This window comes from Myotis brandtii, unplaced genomic scaffold (genome assembly GCF_000412655.1).
Source record: "Myotis brandtii unplaced genomic scaffold, ASM41265v1 scaffold680, whole genome shotgun sequence".
Lineage (NCBI taxonomy): Eukaryota > Metazoa > Chordata > Mammalia > Chiroptera > Vespertilionidae > Myotis > Myotis brandtii.
This window is the reverse complement of record NW_005370658.1, coordinates 612,067-631,009: the sequence shown is the minus strand read 5'-3', so window position 1 is coordinate 631,009 and position 18,943 is coordinate 612,067. Positions and strand designations below refer to the sequence as shown.

Here is an 18,943-nt window from a genome sequence, read left to right as displayed (position 1 = left end):
CATATAAGGGTCAGTGAGAAAGTGATATTGGAGAAATACCTGAAGGAGACTAAAGAGCAAACTAAGGAGATGCCAGGGTGTATAAGTCAGGAAAGCTAGGTTATGCTGCAGAAACAAACATCCCCCAGAGTTGCCAGTGAAGGAGAAGGGGGCTCTGCTTACTGTGGCCACTTGGGACCTCCCTAATGATTGGAGCAGCCACCACATAGGACATTTCCACTTGCTGCCCTAAAAGCAAAGTGAGTCCCAGAGGGTCCCACACGGACAGGTCAGTGTTCTGGTCCAGAAGTGATACAGGTATTTCCACTCACTCCTCATTGGCCACCACTTACCATGCGGCCCTCAGCTGTCCACAGGAAGACCAGGAGGGGCCATCCAGCCACATCAGCGGAAATCTGTGGTGACGGTACTAACGGGAAAAGGCGTTCCAGGCAGTGGCCCTCTTTTAAGCTTTTGGAATAAAGACAAGACAGTCTTGAGAGCACATCCTTCTCGATATTATTAATGGTTTTGACAAGTGAGCAAGTTTCCCAGCCTTTTCCTCCTCACTGCACCCAGACTCCTGCACAGCCCACCCTGAGCTGCCCCAATAGAGGAGACACAGGAGGGGCGGCTGTATCCCCCACATTCTCTGCTGGCACAGAACGGCCATTTGGGAAATGTATTTCCCACTTTGCTCCTGAGCAAACCCAGGGAAAGCCCACCTCCTACTTAAAAAACCCTGCCAACTTCTTCCTCAGTGATTGCACCCAGAGCATGGACGTGAATCATCAGAGCTAGACTTGGAAGAGAACGAGTGTCTCTAAAATCAGGCAGCAGAACCCCAGCCCCCTGGGAGAGAAAAGCAGACGATGGAGGAGGAGGGACCATGTCTTGGGATTGAGGATTTGGGCTGTGTAGGGGGCTTAGACCCACCTCTCGTTTGGTTATTCATCAGGCGTTTATTGAACACTGCCTGCCTGCCTGGCATTAGGGAATGCAGCAGGGACAAAAGTCCCTGGCCCTTGTGAACCGATGTTCCCGCTGGGGAAACAGAAGCATTCAGGAGAAATAAATAAGGAGATGCACTAAAGCGGGGGGAGGGGGAGGGGGGATAGAGCAGGAGATGGGATTAGACATGAAGGGTGCAAGTATAAAGCGCCATCAGGGAAGGCCTTCCTGAGAAGGGGACATTTAAGCAGAGACCTGAAGGAAGTGAGGGAGGCGTCGTGCAGGAATCTGGGGGAAGGACACTCATACACCGTGTTACCCTCCCATCAGCAGCACAGGAGGGTCCCAGGTCTGCCCAGACTCACCTGACAGCAAAAGACCGATGGTGCTTTACATTACTGATCATGCCATTCTCTGATGATTGATCAGCAATGCTTTCAAGAAAAAATCTTAATCAAAGATCTTAATTACTGTAAACAGAATGTAAATGGAGCCACTTGAAAGTGGAACCAGAGCTGCCATGCCAGGGGAACTGCCTTGCCGGTCTTATACCTCAGATCTTGGAATGTTAAAACCAGGCAAGCCCTCACCGGTTTGGCTCAGTGGATAGAGCGTCGGCCTGCGGACTCAAGGGTCCCAGGTTCGATTCCGGTCAAGGGCATATCCCCAGTGGGGGCTGTGCAGGAGACAGCTGATTGATGTTTCTAACTCTCTATCCCTCTCCCTTCCTCTCTGTAAAAAATCAATAAAATATATTTTCTTTAAAAAAAAAATAAAACCAGGCAAAATGAACTTTGGGCTGGGCCTAAGCAACCTTGTTTTCCCAAATAACTGTTTGCCAAGGTGACGAGAACACAGATTCTGTGACTACTGGGCTGATGTCTTCTAGGAAACTTCATGGCACCTCTTTTCCTACATAAGACAAAGTATCATCTCTCATCCCCCGAAATTTGTGGTAACTGTACTACATGGCAAACCAGTGAACACTTCTATCCCTCAAGATTCAGGGACTTACAATGAAAAGGGGGCATTTGTAGCTGAGCCCCTTGTGATTTTAATGTCCCTGGTATTTTTGGCAGCTAGAATTCAATAATGAAGTTCTTAATTAGAACATAGGTACAGGCTTTAACTAAATGTTTCAGTTGCTTCGGTTGTCACGTAGCTTATAGTCAAAGATTAAGAGCGCATGTTAGTCCCTAGCTGGTTTGGCTCAGTGGGTAGAGCGTCCATTCTGGTCAAGGGCACGTACCAGGGCCTCGTGCGGGAGGCAACCAATCGATGTCTTTCTCTCACATAGATATTTCTCTATGTCTTTCCCTCTCTCTTCCATTCTCTCAAAAATCAATGGAAAAATATCCTTGTGTGAGGATTAACAAAAAAATAAAATTAAAATAAAAAAAGAAAGCATGTTAGTCATGTTCTGAGAGCTGCCTGCAACAAGGGTTCCAGGAGAAATGTATAAAAGTACACTTTGCCTGAGAAAATAGGAAACTATAACTAGTTAAGCACAAAACAATGATAGCTTAAACCAGTGGTTCTCAACCTTCTGGCCCTTTAAATACAGTTCCTCATGTTGTGACCCAACCATAAAATTATTTTCGTTGCTACTTCATAACTGTAATGTTGCTACTGTTATGAATCGTAATGTAAATATCTGATATGCAGGATGGTCTTAGGCGACCCCTCTGAAAGGGTCGTTCGACCGCCAAAGAGGTCGCGACCCACAGGTTGAGAACCGCTGGACAGTGGCCATAGCCACATGTCTAGTCTCTGCTTTAAAGACAACGTCATGGCGCACAATCCTGAGATATTTTGCAGAATCTCAGTTCTTCAATGTAGCACCCCTTGTTCTCACAGTATAATTTTGTGTTTCTGATGTACTGATTTTTGTCAAGCAGGAGATAACTCCAGGGCCACAGGAGAATTTATAAGTTTGTTTTGCAGAAGGAGTAAATGCCTTTAAGAAAGTTGCAACCAGCTGCTCACGCTTAGGAGTCTGATACACAAAAGCCTTATCAATGACTAGAGAAACAGGTTCTCTCTCAGCTCCCTGGAACTCCCCCCTTGCCTACTCCCCAGCTGCATAAACCAGTGATGGCGAACCTATGACATGCCTGTCAGAGGTGACACACAAACTCATTTTTTTGGTTGATTTTTCTTTGTTAAATGGCATTTAAATATATAAAATAAATATCAAAAATATAAGTCTTTGTTTTACTATGGTTGCAAATATCAAAAAATTTCTATATGTGACACGGCACCAGAGTTAAGTTAGGGTTTTTCAAAATGCTGACACGCCGAGCTCAAAAGGTTCGCCAACACTGGCATAAACACTGCCTACTTTTGCTTTGCGGGGGATGAATTTGAGAGATCTTGCTCTCCTGTCCTCTCACTTTGGCTAAAGAGAATAAACATTTCTCTATTGCCGAGCACCAGTATTTACGTTTTGGCCTCCTGGCACATCAGGTACATGAACCTGAATTTTGGGAAGTGATTTGGTAACAACATGGCAATGTCAGTCTTTCTATTTTTTTACTTAAATAATTTTAAATAAAATTACATTGAGTTAGTTACAGGGGAATGTAGTGCTGTTGGTCTGGCAGCAGGCTCACAAGGTGCATCTCTGCATAAGCACAAATTCCCCAATCAACAATCCCCCAGACTGAACCCATGACAGATTGGGGACCCTATAGAAATGTTGCCCCTTCTATAACCTTGCTTCCTTTACACAGCAGCTCTTTAAAATAGGATTCCACATATAAAGTGCCTGTTGACACTTCTGCAGAAAGACAATCACTCCAAAAGAGAGGGAGCGGGGATTCTCTCCCCGTGGAGTTCTCTCCTGGTGTATCAGTGGTTCTCACTCTCAGCCCTGGCAGCACATCAGAATACTTAAGGAGATTAGAGAGAGAGGGAGATGCATGGAAGCCACAAAACAGAAACGACCAGTGTCCACCAGGAGAGGAATGGATACACAGGTTGCAGACGTCCATGCATTGCAGTAGTAACAAGCTACTGATAGACACTTGGAAGCATTGTGCTGAGTGAAAGAAGCCAGCACTGGGATATGTACAGTATGATGTCATTCAGATGAAACTCTAGAAAAAGCAAAACTAATCTATACAGACAGAAAGCAGATTACTCGGTGTCTAGGTGTGGAGGTGAAGACTGATCGCAGAGGGGCCTGAGGGATGCTTTGTGGTGTGGATTTGTGGCTACATGTAAACATGTGTCATAACGCACTGAAGTGTACACTTAAAATGGGTGCCTTTTGCCTGGCTGGTGTAGCTCAGTGGTTGAGCATTGACCCAGAAACCAAGAGGCTGCTGTTCAATTCCTGGTCAGAGCACACGCCCAAGTTGCGGGCTTGATCCTCTGTGGGGTGTGTGGAGGAGGCGGCCGATTGATGATGTTGCTCTCTCATCAATGTTTTATCTCTCGGTCCCTCTCTCTCTAAAAAATCAATTAAAAAATGTTTTAAAAAAAGAACAATCCATGGGAATATGAGTACTTAATAAAAAACTTAAAAGTGTTAAAATAAATAAATAAATAAAATGGGTGCCTTTTACTGTATATAAATTATACCTCAATAAAATTGATTTTTTTTGAAATATAGATATTCAGGATCTACCAGAGACCAGTTATCAAATTCTCTGGGCAGGCACCTGGCCATCTGTATTACTTGGACATTCTCCAGGTGCTAATTATTTGTAGCCAGGAAGGTGAACTGCTTAGTCTTTCTCATGTTAGCCTTTCTGCTGGGCAACAGCAGCATTGAATGTGCTTTTAAAGATGAGCTTTTAAAGCCATGTGTGGGAGCCCCACATTCTGCGCATGCCACAGAGCTGGTTACCCATCAGCTCCCCCTCCTCTGGCTGCTGCAGCTGAGGCTTCCTCGGCTCAGAGGTTAAGTCCACAGGCTCTGGGGCCTGGTCACCTGGTTCAAATCCCTCGTCCACTGATAGCTCTGTGACCTTGGGCTGGAAATTTTGTCTTTCCGAGCTTCAGTTTCCTCAATTGTAAAATGGGCATGATGATAAGATAGAGGTATCATGAAGATTAAATGATTAAATGAGCTAATGTAAATAATGTGCTTAGAAGACTCTCTACTACACAGCAAGTACTCTGTGAATACTGGGTCTCTCTCTCGCTCTCCTTGATTTTCTTCCCTTGCTCTTACTTTCTTCTTGCCACAGTGTTCTCTTCTCCATATCAGAGGAGAATGTTCTATTTGTGGACTTCTCCCACGTTGAAAATTGAGCTGGGTGCTTCCAGGAAAGTTTTTGTGGCTGACAGTGAGGAAGCAGAAAATAGAGGAGAGAAACACTCGAGGAAAAGGCTCACAGCCCTGCCGTCTGGCTTGGTGATTTAAACTGGCCGTCAGACCCCGCCATCGCGCACCTCCTCTAAGGGGAGAGGGACTGTGTCAGGGGAGAAGGAAGGAACCAGGGGTTCATTTCTTCATTTCGACAGGCTTTGTTTTTCCCTTCGCCTGGAGTCTTCTGGGTGTCGTGCTGGTTTGAAGGTCCTATGAGTTCTACATGGTTAGGAGGGGACTTGGTCCTTCCCATGGTACCTCTGGGTTCCCCCGAATGGTCCGTCCTGTGCTCCATTTACCTCTCTGGGCTGCCAGAGCTCCAGAACTCCACGGGTTAAAGACATTTGGGAAATACAGCCCCAGGAGAACCAGGAGTCCCCCTACCCCAACCTGTCCAGTCAGACCTGAGTCCAACTCGGTGTTCACCTGCCTTCCCTCCTCACCTCCCACAGAGCAACGATGCCTCAGGGAACACTTGGAACTGGTTGTACTTCATCCCCCTCATCATCATCGGCTCCTTTTTTATGCTGAACCTCGTGCTGGGTGTGCTGTCGGGGTAAGTCTTTGCTGCTCCCCCATCCATCTCTCCTTGTCATCTTCTTCCCAGGGAGGGACCATCAAAGCTTTGCTTTCATTCTCTCCAGGCAGGGACCACTCTTCCCTTGCTTTGGGTTAGCCAGACAGTGATTCGCAGGCCGTGTATAGGTGTGTGGGTTGTGCAGAGCTGGGGGAACCCCGTGAAGGGACTCGTGGGGGGCTGAAATCCAGCCCAGACTTGACTCACCACATTGTGTCCCCGGCATTGAGCTACCTCTTCCCAGGGAAAGGGGAGCTTCTTCCAATGCAGACCTCTCATTCAGAAGGTTTGCCCAAATGTTTCAGACCTACAACACAAGAAAATTCTATAGAATTTTACTTTCTATAGTTTACATTAAAAAACAAACAAACAATAGGTTGGGTTTCCCCTTCCTCTGTTTTCCAAATATAAAATTGTAGCCTATACTCAAACATGAATTTTTATGATACATACCAGAGGCCCGGTGTACAGATTCAGCCTGGCCTGGCCTGTGCCATCTCACAATCCGGGACCCCTTGGGGAATGTTGGAGAGCCTGTTTCAGCCCAATCCCCGCAGGCCAGGCCGAGGGACCCCACCAGTGCATGATCGGGGCCGGAGAGGGACCACAGGAGGGACCCCGGGAGGACTCCAGGGCGTGTCTGGCCCGTCTCACCCAGTCCTGATCAGCCGGATCCCCCTGGTGGTCAGTGTGCATCATAACGACTGGTCGAACAGTCGAAAGAAGGATCGGACGCTTAGCATCTTAGGCTTTTATTATATAGGATTGTTCCATATCCCCAGGATTGATTTCTTTGGTTTAATCATAAATGAGTTTCAGTTTTCTTACCAACAAGAAGTCTGGGACTGGTTTGGTGGCTCCTTGGTGCCATCAGGGACCTCAGTTCCTTCTAGATTTCTACTCTGACATCCTTACCGGAGACTTTCAGTTTCATTCACAAGACGGTCATCCTACTTCCAAACAGGAAGAGGAAAGAGGAAACAGGATGGGGTGGGGCCTTACCTGGGAAGTGAGGCTGCTGGTGAAATCATCAGCTCGTTGTCTCATGAACATACTCCAAAGCCAAGAGTATGGAGAAGGAGGGTAGAGTATGCAGCCAGCAGTGGTTGGCGTGGCTGGTTTATGGTTTGCTTTTTCCTCCGGCTCCGTGCAGTTGCTGGGAAGCCGGCAGATACCCATTCCTAGAATATTCCGAGTTTTCTCCCAGGAGACCCAACTCCACTCGTTAAAATCCTCTGCCCTCCAGAAACTTACACTCCCTAAAATTTCTGAAACAGCCAACGCTGGCTCTGTGTGTGTGTGTGTGTGTGTGTGTGTGTGTGTGTGTGTGTGTTTTGTGCTCCTACAGGGAGTTTGCCAAAGAAAGGGAGCGGGTGGAAAACCGGCGGGCTTTTCTGAAGCTGAGGCGGCAGCAACAGATCGAACGAGAGCTCAATGGGTACATGGAGTGGATCTCGAAAGCAGGTGAGGCCCTTTCATCTTGGGGCCCAGGCATCGACATCCCGGGCCACGGAGCACTCAGCCGTGCGTGCAGTTTGGAGATGGATGAGGGAAGGGTTGTGATGGGAGGAGAAAGAGGCTGGACTGGTAGTTCCAATTTTTAGCAATAAGAATCCAGAATAAGATAGTAAAACTTCTGGGATAAAGCCAGGATAGGACTTCGCGTGTGGTAGCGAGCTCTCAAACCAGACTTTGGTTTGCATCCCAGCTCTCCCACCTCCTAGCAATGCACCCTGCTTCCCCAGACCTCCGTTTCGTTGGCTGCTGAACAAAGATGGTGGTAGTACCTACCTCATCGGGCTGTGTGGGGATTCAGTGAGGCCATCCAAGCCAAGCCACCTAGGAAGAGCAGTGCCTGGCACACAGTGAGCACGTGTATTTGCTCAGCCATTCAGAAAACACTTAAGCGGCACCCACTGTGTACCAGGCGCTATCCTAGGCACTAAAGATACCGCAGTGAACAACACAGACCCAATCCCGCCCCCAGGGCTCTTACGTTCTAGTGAAAGAGACAGAAAATAAACCAAGGCAGGCAATGTTGGGTGCTGCCAGATGCTAGGAAGAAAAGTAAAGCAGGGCAGGAGGCAGAAACCGGTCAGAGGAGGCAAGTGATCAGAGAGGGTCTCCCCGAGGAGGTGACATCGGAGCAGAGACCTGAAGGGAATGAAGAAGGAAGCATGTGGCCGTCTAAAGAGGGGTGTTCCAGGCAGAGGGAACAGCAAGTGCAAAAGCCCCGAGTGAGGAGCAGAGTGGAGTCAGAGCAAGGAAGCCAGTGTGGCTGGAGCCAAGTGAAGGGGAGAGTGGGAGGAGAGAGAGACGGGGAGGTGACGGCCTGGATCAGGCAAAGCCTTATGAGCTGTGGGAAGGCTGTTGGGTTTTGTCTGGAGGGAGGTGGGGATAATTGGGCGATGGCTACCTTCGCTGAAGTGAGGCTGGGAGTCAGAAACAACTGAGCAGCAGATTTCTGGCTGATGGCACTGTCGCCATCGGCCAGGGGAAGTGGTCGGGCAGACCCTTCTCCTCTCTGTCCGAGGGGACCCATCCCCGAAGAGTCCTCCGGACACTGGAGCTTAACTGTGTGCTCTTCCTCCTCAGAAGAGGTGATCCTCGCCGAGGATGAAACTGACGGGGAGCAGAGGCATCCCTTTGATGGTAACTCTTGTGACCCTGGCTCGGGGTGGGTCTCAGGGGAGATGGGGGAACAGGCCACGTGGTCCTAGGGGGCCTCCAGGGGATGGATGTTCAGGGTCCGGGTGATGCCAAGAACGAACATGAGATTGGGTCAGGGTCAGGGTCAGGGTCAGGAAGATACAGGGAATGGCAGAGATCTGCTTCCTTGGGGATTTCAGGACCGTGGCAGAGTCTGCACCTTCTGGCCTCCCCTTTCTGCCTTAACCATGTGCCCAGCCTCTTCTGCTTTGTGCCTCCTTTTTTCTCATCTACACAATGGGCATGACCATAATAACACCTGCTGCACTGGGTTGTTGATAAGGGTCACATCGATTCTTCCAAATAGAAGACCTAGAGCAGTGCCCGGCTCAGGGTCAGCACCCTTTGTGTTTGCTAAATTTAAAAAAATTAATAATAATTTCACCAAGAAAAATAAATCCAGCTTACTGTAAGTTAAGGACAGTTGTCTCCTGTGTTAGAAGTTCAGCAGATGGAACAAGTTTTTATTGGAAATACCAGGAGTAAGAAGGAAGCAAAGGAGCTGGGATTCCTTCCCATAAGTTACAAACTGGATTTTACTATTTGGGGGGAAGGGAGGTGATTACCCATGGGGTCGACTAAGTCACTTTATTAGAAATTAATGCCTCAACTCATTGACCCCTGGAGAGCTCTGGGGCCGTGAAGACTAAATACTGAGGGAGGGCAGGGCGTCCACAGCCCCAACCTGCCTAGCAGGTATTATAAAGTCAAGGGGTAGGCTGTCTTCGTAGGAGTCACTGTATATCCCAGAGCCCCCAGAGGGGATACCGTGGCTGAGATCCCAGACTTAGACTGAACAAGACTTGATTTCTCACCTTTACCCTTGAGTACCCGTGCGACCTCCGTGAGTCCCAGTCTGCACATCTGTAAAATGGGCGTCCTGTTACTTCCCCCCGAACTGGATCGCCACGAGGGTGAGCTCCGGTGCCACCTAGAATGTCCCTGGCAGAGTGCCTGGGCCCGAGGAAACACTCGGTGGATGTCGTTGCTGTCGCAAAAAGGGTCACGTCTTTTTCTCTTGCCATGTTTCCATTGTTGGAGCTCTGCGGAGAGCCACCATAAAGAAGAGCAAGACAGACCTGCTCAACCCCGAGGAGGCAGAGGATCAGCTCGCGGACATCGCCTCTGTGGGTGAGTCCCTCCTGTTTATCGCTGATCGCCCGGGAGGTGGGAGCTGAAGGCTTGGGCACCAGGTTGCTCGGGTTTGGGTCCGATTCTGCCCCTTCGTACCTGTGCGTCCTGGGCAGATATGATGATGGGAGTAACAGCAGTGCCTGCCTTCTAATATTGTTGGGAGGATTAGACTAAATGATCCACAGTAAGCATTTGGAACAGCACCGGGCAAAAAAATAAGCTCCCAGTAATGTTGCCTGACATTATTCATTCATTTTCATGATAATATTATTATTCATTCATTATTCGTTATGATAATATTATTCATTAGTACTCATTAAGTGGCTGCTCTTATTAGGTGCCCAGTTGTGAACAAGACAGAGACCACACCCCTCCCACGTGGAGCTTGCCATTTAGTGCAAGAAATAGATATTAAACAGATCATTATACAAATAAGCCTGTCATGGTAATAGCACTGCAGAGATGCCCTGGGCTTGGCCTGCCGTGGGAGAGTAGGTGTGATCAGGGGAGCCTTCTTGGAGGAGGTGACATTGAATTGAGAACTGAAGACTGGATAGGGGTTCACCATGGCAGTGAAAGCAGAGAGAAGCATGTAGAAGGCTGCGCTTAGACCGTTGTCGTTGGTTATCTCAAAGGGCAGAGTTGGGAGTGGGAGGGGACACCTACCCTTTTCCTGCTCACCCCTCTTGATCGAGACTCTGTTGCTTTTGACCTTCGCCAGGGAGAATATCTTAGTTTTTGAAAGGGGTTTTTAAAATTCCAAGGATGAACGAGATGGGGGAGAGCATTGAGGCAGCGGAGCTAACACAAGATGCAAAAGGAAGAAAGCATCGAGGCTGATGAGGGAACTGTGTGGCTGGAACAGAGGAAGAAAGGATGGGAGAAGGAGGGAGTGAAGAAGGAAAGGAGAGAACTTAATATACCCACGTTTCTAATCCACTGGCACCGACTATTTTATGCTTTTTTCACTCAGCCCTGGTTTATCCCCGTACTGTTGAGTTTTGACGGAATTTCCACTGCGGCCTCATACTCCATGAGGGTGGTTGCACCAGAGTTGCTGAGCCATGGCTCTATTGTATGGTATTTGAGCTGTTTCCAATGTTTGCCCTTACGAGGAGCACTGCTGTGAACATTTATGTACAATTACTCCCCCCACCCTTTGGGCGTGTTTCCTTGGGGATAATTATAGGATCAAAGATATTAACAGCCTTTCAACTCATTATTCACAGAGCGCTTCTGAGTTTCAAATACACACTGAACCCATTTATAAACCTGCCGAGCACCCCATTCACGGATTCCCCACCCCAGCCGTTGCGTATTCCCCATTTCATTTCCTTCCCCGGTGAAGTCAGTTTATAATGATACCTTCAAGCTTGTTTTCATTTGCATTTGTAATCTCTCGCCACAACACCCTTCCCCTTAATGATGAACTAGTTCTCTTCACTTGTGGATACATCTGTCTCTCCTTCCAGCAAGTTCCAGGACTAGAGCTTCATCAATGCTCATTGCAATTGATTGGTTATGTCTGTCCTCTGTGTTTTCCCAATTAGGTTGCCTCCATTTTTTTTTAATCTGATTTTTTTTAAAAAAAAATAGGTAATCTTTTTTGTTCATACCACATTTATTAAATGCCAAGTACTGGGGGGAAAAAAAGGAGTCCCCAAGTCAGGATCTCCTCTATGAACCAGATTAGCTACCTGGGCTTAAGTAACAGGGAGATGTTATTTTTCATCAGTCATTTGAAAAAAGATGAAAAATGGTACTACCTGATGTCAGCAAGGATGTGAGGAGGTGGACATTGTCTTATGCCATTGGCAGGAGTATAATTTGCAGTATACGGTTTGGCATTATTTAAATAATTTGGAATTATTTAATTCTAGATGTTTATGTTCTTTGACCTAGCATTTCCACTTCAAAGCATATCTTCATGTATGCAAAAGATCTATGTACAGGCCTGGCTGGTGTGGCTCAGTGGTTGAGCATCGACCTATGAACCAGGAGGTCACGGTTCAATTCCCAGTCAGGTCATATGCCCATGTCGTGCAGGGGGTGTGCGGGAGGCAGCCGATCAATGATTCTCTCTCATCATTGATGTTTCCATCTCTCTCTCCCTCTCCCTTCCTCTCTGGAATCAATAAAAATATGTTTAAAAATTAAAAATGTTTAAAAAATATCTATGCACAGTTTCTTCTCAGCAAAATTGTTTCTGGTGTTCAAAAAGTAAAAACCAGAAGCAGCACATGAGCCCAAAAAATGGGAAGATAGTTAATGATATAATGTTTACATGCAGTGGAATACAATACAGCCAAGAAAAAGAATTCGGTTGCTACTGGCATGGAAAGATTTTGAAATATATTTATCAGTGTAAAAAGCAGTTTACAGAACATTATGTAAAATGTATGTTCCCATTTTACAGACAATAGTAAGGAGTGTATTCATGTAAGAAACGTCCAAAGTCGTAGAGAATTTTTATGAGTTTAGCTGAGACAAATTGATGACATTGCCAGGAAGCAAGACCTCCAATGCTCTGAAGAATGGCAGTTTACAACTTCTTTTATATATTTGAGATTAAGGAGGGAAAGTAAGGAAGATTACATGAAGGTGAGAGAAAGCAAGGCGGGGCCCAGCCAATGAACTCAGTGTTTGAGTGTCGACCCATGAACCAGGAGATCACGGTTGGATTCCCAGTCAGGGCACCTGCCCAGGTCATGGGCTCGATCCCCAATGTGGGGCATGCAGGAGGCAACCGATCAGTGGTTCTCTCTTATCATTGATGTTTCTCTCTCTCTCTCTCCCTCTCCCTTCCTCTCTCTGAAATCAATTTTAAGAAAACTTAAAAAAAAAATTTTTTTTTAAAAAGAGAAGAAAGCAAGGCAGGCATTCGGATTACAGGATAGTTAACAAGATCATGTGGTCCTTTGGGGGTGGTTGTGCCTCTGAGGGGTCTGAGAAAGATGTATTTCAAAGGTCTGTTCACCTAGAGCAGCGGTTCTCAACCTGTGGGTCGTGACCCCTTTGGGGGTCAAACGACCCTTTCACAGGGGTTGCCTAAGACCATCGGAAAACACATATATAATTACATATTGTTTTTGTGATTAATCACTATGCTTTAATTATGTTCAATTTGTAACAATGAAATTGGGGGTCACCACAACATGAGGAACTGTATTAAAGGGTCGCGGCATTAGGAAGGTTGAGAACCACTGACCTAGAGGCACAGGAACAAGGGGCGGGGCTTGCTTAAGGCAGATGAACCTTTACCCAAAGCTAAGGCCTGGGGTATGATCTCTCCAGGTAGGAGTTTATGGTCGGACCACCCTGTGAGGTGGCTTTTGGTTAGAATTACTTCAGCACCCTTTCTCATCCACAAGAGGAAGGTGTTAAAATTGGAGGACAAGGCGGGATTTTCATCATTTTGTGATATTTTTCTGGAATGTACGCATTAGTGACATGCATTGCTTTTGAAATCAGAAGAGTAATTAGGTAAGCTTCAAGTTACGTAAAAGCGATGAAGACTAATCAGAAGGGATCTCATGGCTAAACAGGACAGGGAGGAATCTGGTGGAAAAGCAAAGAAAGTTTCATGAAGGAGGCATTTCCAAACTGGGCTTTATGTGGAACGGGAGAGTTCATTCGTTCTCTAGGGCCACCATCATAAACTAGCACGGGCTGGGCGGTTTAAACAGCAGATACTTACTGTCTCACAGTGTTGGTGGCTGGAGGATTGAGACGAAGGCATCAGCAGGATTGGTTTCTTCTGAGGCCGCTCTCCTGGGCTTGAAGACGGTCCTTTTCTCCCTGCGTCTTCGCCTCATCTTCCCTGTGTGTGTGTGTGTCCTAATCTCTTCTTATAGGAGCACCAGTCATACTGGATTAGGGCCCAGCCTAATGCCTTCATTTTAATATAATTACCTCTTTAACGGCCTTGTCTCCAAGTACAGTCCCATGGTGAGGTCCTGGGGGTTAGGACTTCCACATGTGGATTCGGTGGGACACAGTTCAGCTCGTAGAAGGGGGCGATGCAGGAAACCATGGGAGATACTCACAGAGGGCTTGTCTGGGGGGACCCTGCTCTTGAGTGTGTGGCTGACGTAAGAAAACTCGCTGCTTGGAGAACCCAGAGTTCAGGCTGGCATTTGCTTAACGTGCGGTAAAGGGACGGCGAGACACTGAAGTAGGAGCTGTCAGACTGAATGAGACCTGACGGTGTCCTACGGCACCTATTAAGAAAGCAGGTGACGTTCAGCTTTCTAAACAGATTCAAAACACAGACCAGTGACTTGGTCTCCTGGGACCAAGCTTTCGACCAACAAACCCACCAAAATCCAGTTTCTCTGCCTGGTAGCTCACAACCATTCTAGCCAGTGGTCTCCTACACCACCCGGAAAGAGACCTCGAGAATTCCGGGCTTCTGACAAAGAGATCTCTTCACCTTTATTTATTTCTGTAAAAAATAAAATAATAATAATAATAGCGGTTCTAATGAAATGTCCGATGCCCTGGCTGGTTTGGCTCAGTGGTTGGAGCGTTGGCCTGCAGATGGAAGGGTCACAGGTTCAATTCCCAGACAAGGGCACGTACCTCAGTTGTGGGTTTGACCCCCAGCCCTGCTCAAGGTATGTGCAGGAGGCAGCCAGTAGATGTCTCTCTCTCTCTCTCTCCCCTCCCCCCAGGCCTCATTTATAGTTGATGAACTTGTAGAACTTCAGTCATCTGTAGGAAAAGTTGAACCATGAAGGGAAGCTGCCATCACAACACCATCTCTTTAGAAAAAGCCAACTTCAATGATATAAGTTCCCCGTGGGCTGAATTCGTTTCGTGGGGCTGCCAGCACAAAGCACCATAAACCGGGCAGCTTAGAACAACAGAAATTTATTCTCCCAGGTTCTGGAGGCCGGAGTTCAAACTGAAACCCAGGTGTTGTTGGGGCTGTGCTGGCTCTGAAGGCTCCCGGGGGGAATCTGGCCCATGCTTTTCTCTTAGCTTCTCGGGTTGTCAGCACTTCTTGGCAACCTTTGGTTTGTCCGTGCAGCACTCCCGTCTCGGCCTCTCTTGCCACGTGGTCTCCTCCTGTGTCTCTTCTCCTCTTATAAGGACACTGGTGCCGTCTCGGCCTCTCTTGCCACGTGGTCTCCTCCTGTGAGTCCCTGTGTCTCTTCTCCTCTTATAAGGACACTGGTCCTTGGCTTTAGGGCCCACTCTAATCGAGTCTGACCTCACCTTAACATGACAGCATCTGCAAAACCCTACTGCCAACCAGATAAGGTCACCTTCACAGGTGCCAGGGGTTAGGGCTTCAGCACCTCTCGTTGAGGGATGGTTCAGCCCATGACTTGGGCAGCACTGTTTCAACTTACAGAATTTTCAGGGCATCGAAATGGCCAAAAATCCCCAGATCACGCCTTGATGGTGACATGCTGCTGTCCTCGCCACGGAACTTTCCAGGCTGGTACTGGCCTCCCTGGCTCTTGACTTGTCTGAACGGAGATGTGTTTCATAATAACATACCAGATGTTGGAAAACTTAACACCCGAAAGAAAGAGTGTAAAGTCTCTCTTGAATATATTTCTATATTGATTCCATATAGAAATGATATTTTGGAAATATTTGGTTTCATAAAATAACTTATTAAAATTATTTTTTAAACCTAAGGCTTGCCTACAATTATAATTCCAGACCACAGAGAAAAAGTAGAGACAAGTATGTATAGAAAAACAGAGCGTGGGTCAAAGTGAGTATGAAATGGAATAAATATGGGTGACAGAACGCAGCTAGTAGGGGGCCTGGCACGTAGTAGGTGTTCAGTTAATATTCACTTCCCTCTCCCTTCCTGATGACTGCCATGCCTGTTGTGGGAGATGTCTGCAGGCCTGGGCATCAGGAAAGACTTCCTCAATGAATTGGCATGTGGGCTGTCTTGGTTTCAGCTCTTGCAGGTCAAGAGGAGATTTTAGGCCTAATAATCATTATGTGCCAGCATCACACTAAGGTGTATGAACCCATTGATTACACCAGTGGCCCTGTGAGATGGGAAGTGAGGCTGTGCCCAGTTTACAGATGGAGGCACTAGAGTCCCAAGATGTAGGGTGACTTGACTTGCCCAAGGTCGCTCACCTTGGTGATGGAGCCAGGTTTTCAGTGTGGCTCCAACAGGAGTGGAAGTCAGAAGGCTCCTGCCCACTGTGAGAGAGCGCTCTCTCTCGCTCTCCCCCCGACACACACACACACAAACACACACATGAATATCTCTCCCTGACCCCTGAGACTTTCAAGAACCTCATTTCCCTTTGCCATGCCTTGTGGATGCCTGTGAGTCTGAGCCCGTCTTTGGGAGCAGCAGGGACCAGAAATACCCCACTGGGCAGGGCCATGTGGAGCTTCCCTGGGCTCTCAAGTCCTGTGGAGTGAGGCAAGTGAGGGGCCCGAGGGGAGAGCAGCCCGGGGTCTGGCCAGCGGCTGCCCCCCCGACACACACACACACACAAACACACACATGAATATCTCTCCCTGACCCCTGAGACTTTCAAGAACCTCATTTCCCTTTGCCATGCCTTGTGGATGCCTGTGAGTCTGAGCCCATCTTTGGGAGCAGCAGGAATCAGAAATACCCCAACTGGGCAGGGCCATGTGGAGCTTCCCCGGGCTCTCAAGTCCTGTGGAGTGAGGCAGGTGAGGGGCCCGAGGGGAGAGCAGCCCGGGGTCTGGCCAGCGGCTGCCAGGTGGGAAGGCGGCCCCACCCAGTGGTCATATGTTCTAGGAGTGAGTGCAGTGTGGTGGCCGAGAACACGGGCTCTGAGCCAACTCAGTACTTCTTAACAGTCAGCAGACCCCTCTCGGCCTCCGTTTCCTTGGCTGTAAAGTGGGGTAATGGTTCACTTTTTGATTTGACATACAAGTAATTTGAGTTAGGAGCTCCGTCACGGAACCAATCAAACTTGTAAGTCAAGGCCCCACTGTACTTCTTAACAGTCAGCAGAACCCTCTCGGCCTCCGTTTCCTTGGCTGTAAAGTGGGTTAATTATAGTCCCTACTTCCTGTGGTTGCAATGAGGAGCGAGCAGGCTCATGTAAAATGTGTCCCGCCTGCCTGGTGCCTCCTGAATGTACAATAAAGGTCAGCTATCATCTCCTTTCGTGAGAAGCTGATTTTTTAAATGTGGACCAATAATTTCAACTTTCACAAACTCAGGATAGACCAGTATGGCCCCGGGGGTGCCAACTCGCAACCTCTGTTTAGAATTTTCCAATAGGAGGCGGCACCCTACAAGATGTTAGCTGTGTCCATGCCTGTCTGATGGGATGGGGTTGATGAACACGCTGGGTGGATGGACAGGTGAATGGACAAAGGAAGGAATGCATGGATGAACAAATAATAATGGGTAGCTAGATGAGTGAATAAATGAGGGAATGAATGAATGCACAAATGAACAGATGGGTGAATGAATGAGCAGAGGTGCCCACTAATGAATGAATAAATAAATGCACTGATAAATGAACTAAGGAATGAATAAATGAACAAATAAGTGCACTAATGAATGAAAAAAATGAATAAATGAAAGAATGAATAAACCAATGAAGCACAAATAAACAAATGAATGCAAATTGAAGGTTTTCAAGAAGAGGCATTTTAGAAGAAAAAACCAACATCCAAAACTGAGCTCCACCCAACCCCCTGACAAACCTGCCTCTCTCAGTGGATGGTAGCTCTTCCTCTAGGTGCTCAAGCCAAAAACCTGGCTCCTCCCTCTCTCTCACACCCACACTGATCCACAATCCATTGAGATCTACCTTAAATAATATATCACAAATCTACCTGCTCTTCATTCTTCTCAGTCATGACAGAGTCCAACCCCCATCATCATTTGCTTGGACTAGTGCAGTAGCCTCCTCCCTGGTCCTATCCATGCTCTCCACAGTCTGTTCCTCCCACAACAGCCAGAGGGCGCCTGTGAGCACCTGTGTCAGGGCACTTCCCTCCTCTGCTCAGAACCCTCCATGGCTCTCACCTCAGAGCAAAAGCCAAAGTCCTCCCTCAGCACACAAGGCCCTTCACAACCTGCCTTGTTATCTACCTGCCCTCGCCTCCTCCTTCTTTCCTCCACTCCAGCCATTCTGACCTCCTTATGCTGTTCCCTAAATATGACAGGCATGTACATTCCTGCCTCAGGACCTTTGCACATGCTGTTAACTCAGCCTAAGATACTAAAGTGATATAGGTCAATACTTTCACCTGGACCACTTGATTTAATACTGCAGCCTGCCCTGTGGGCCCTTCTGGGGCTCCCAATCCCCTTATTCTACTCTACTATTTACTTTTCCAAAAAGACTTTTCACCTTCCATTACACTATTAACTATTTTATTATGTTATCTTCGCTGTATATCTCCCCACTGGAGCGTCAGTCCCAGGAAGGTAAGGCTCTGTCTGTTAACTAGAGTATTCAGAGCGCCTGGAACAGAGTCTGGCACACAGTAGGCGCTTCGTAAATGCTTAAGAGCAAAGCCATGTGCAGGCAGAGGCACAGCTGGTTCATTACTCAGTGATCATTTCTAAAATGAAATGTCCATGGAAAACCAGGGTCCTATTCACGCCTCCTCCTGGAGGCTTTCCAAGCATGCCCCCTGTGGCTCTGCTTTCTACCCCTGCACTGGCGGATCCTGAGCCGCGGCTCCTGCTCATCCTGCCCCATGGCACAACGCCCAGAGTCATCAGACCTCACCAAGATGGAGAGACACCGAGGGTTAGCTCTGGCAGCGAGAGCCGTCAGCCTCCTCATTGATACCCTGAGTCCTCATTGGTTATTTCCAATACCATGACTTTCAGGGACATCTCCTCGTCAGCTCCATCTCTGGAAAGCTCGGCCCTTGGGTCATGACGTGCAAGGCCAGAGTGCTTGCTGGGGAGGCTAATGGATCCCCTGGCCACAATCCGTGCCTGAGTCACACAGTTGCTTTCCTCCACAGGAACGCCCTGACATTCTCCATCCTTTCCCTGGCAGGGTCTCCCTTTGCCCGAGCCAGCATTAAAAGTGCCAAGCTGGAGAACTCGACTTTTTTTCACAAAAAGGAGAGGAGGGTGCGTTTCTACATCCGCCGCATGGTCAAAACTCAGGCCTTCTACTGGACTGTGCTCAGTCTGGTAGCCCTCAACACGCTGTGTGTTGCTATCGTTCACTACAACCAGCCCGAGTGGCTCTCCGACTTCCTCTGTGAGTACCGCCTGGCCCTGCCCCTGCCCGCGCCCTGACCCCTGCCTCACACCTTTTCTTTCCAGTTCT

General features: G+C 47.9%; 1 protein-coding gene across 1 annotated transcript in view; it reads left to right on the top strand.

Annotated features, from left to right (window-relative positions):
* The window catches only part of CACNA1A (calcium channel, voltage-dependent, P/Q type, alpha 1A subunit), a 232,481-nt gene that overhangs the window by 103,779 nt on the left and 109,759 nt on the right, over positions 1–18,943 (top strand). Inside the window, exons 7-11 of the mRNA XM_014529428.1 lie at positions 5,701–5,804; positions 7,174–7,289; positions 8,421–8,477; positions 9,570–9,665; positions 18,665–18,874. Coding sequence (XP_014384914.1) covers positions 5,701–5,804; positions 7,174–7,289; positions 8,421–8,477; positions 9,570–9,665; positions 18,665–18,874 — 583 coding nt within the window. The remainder of the gene's footprint in view (positions 1–5,700; positions 5,805–7,173; positions 7,290–8,420; positions 8,478–9,569; positions 9,666–18,664; positions 18,875–18,943) is intronic.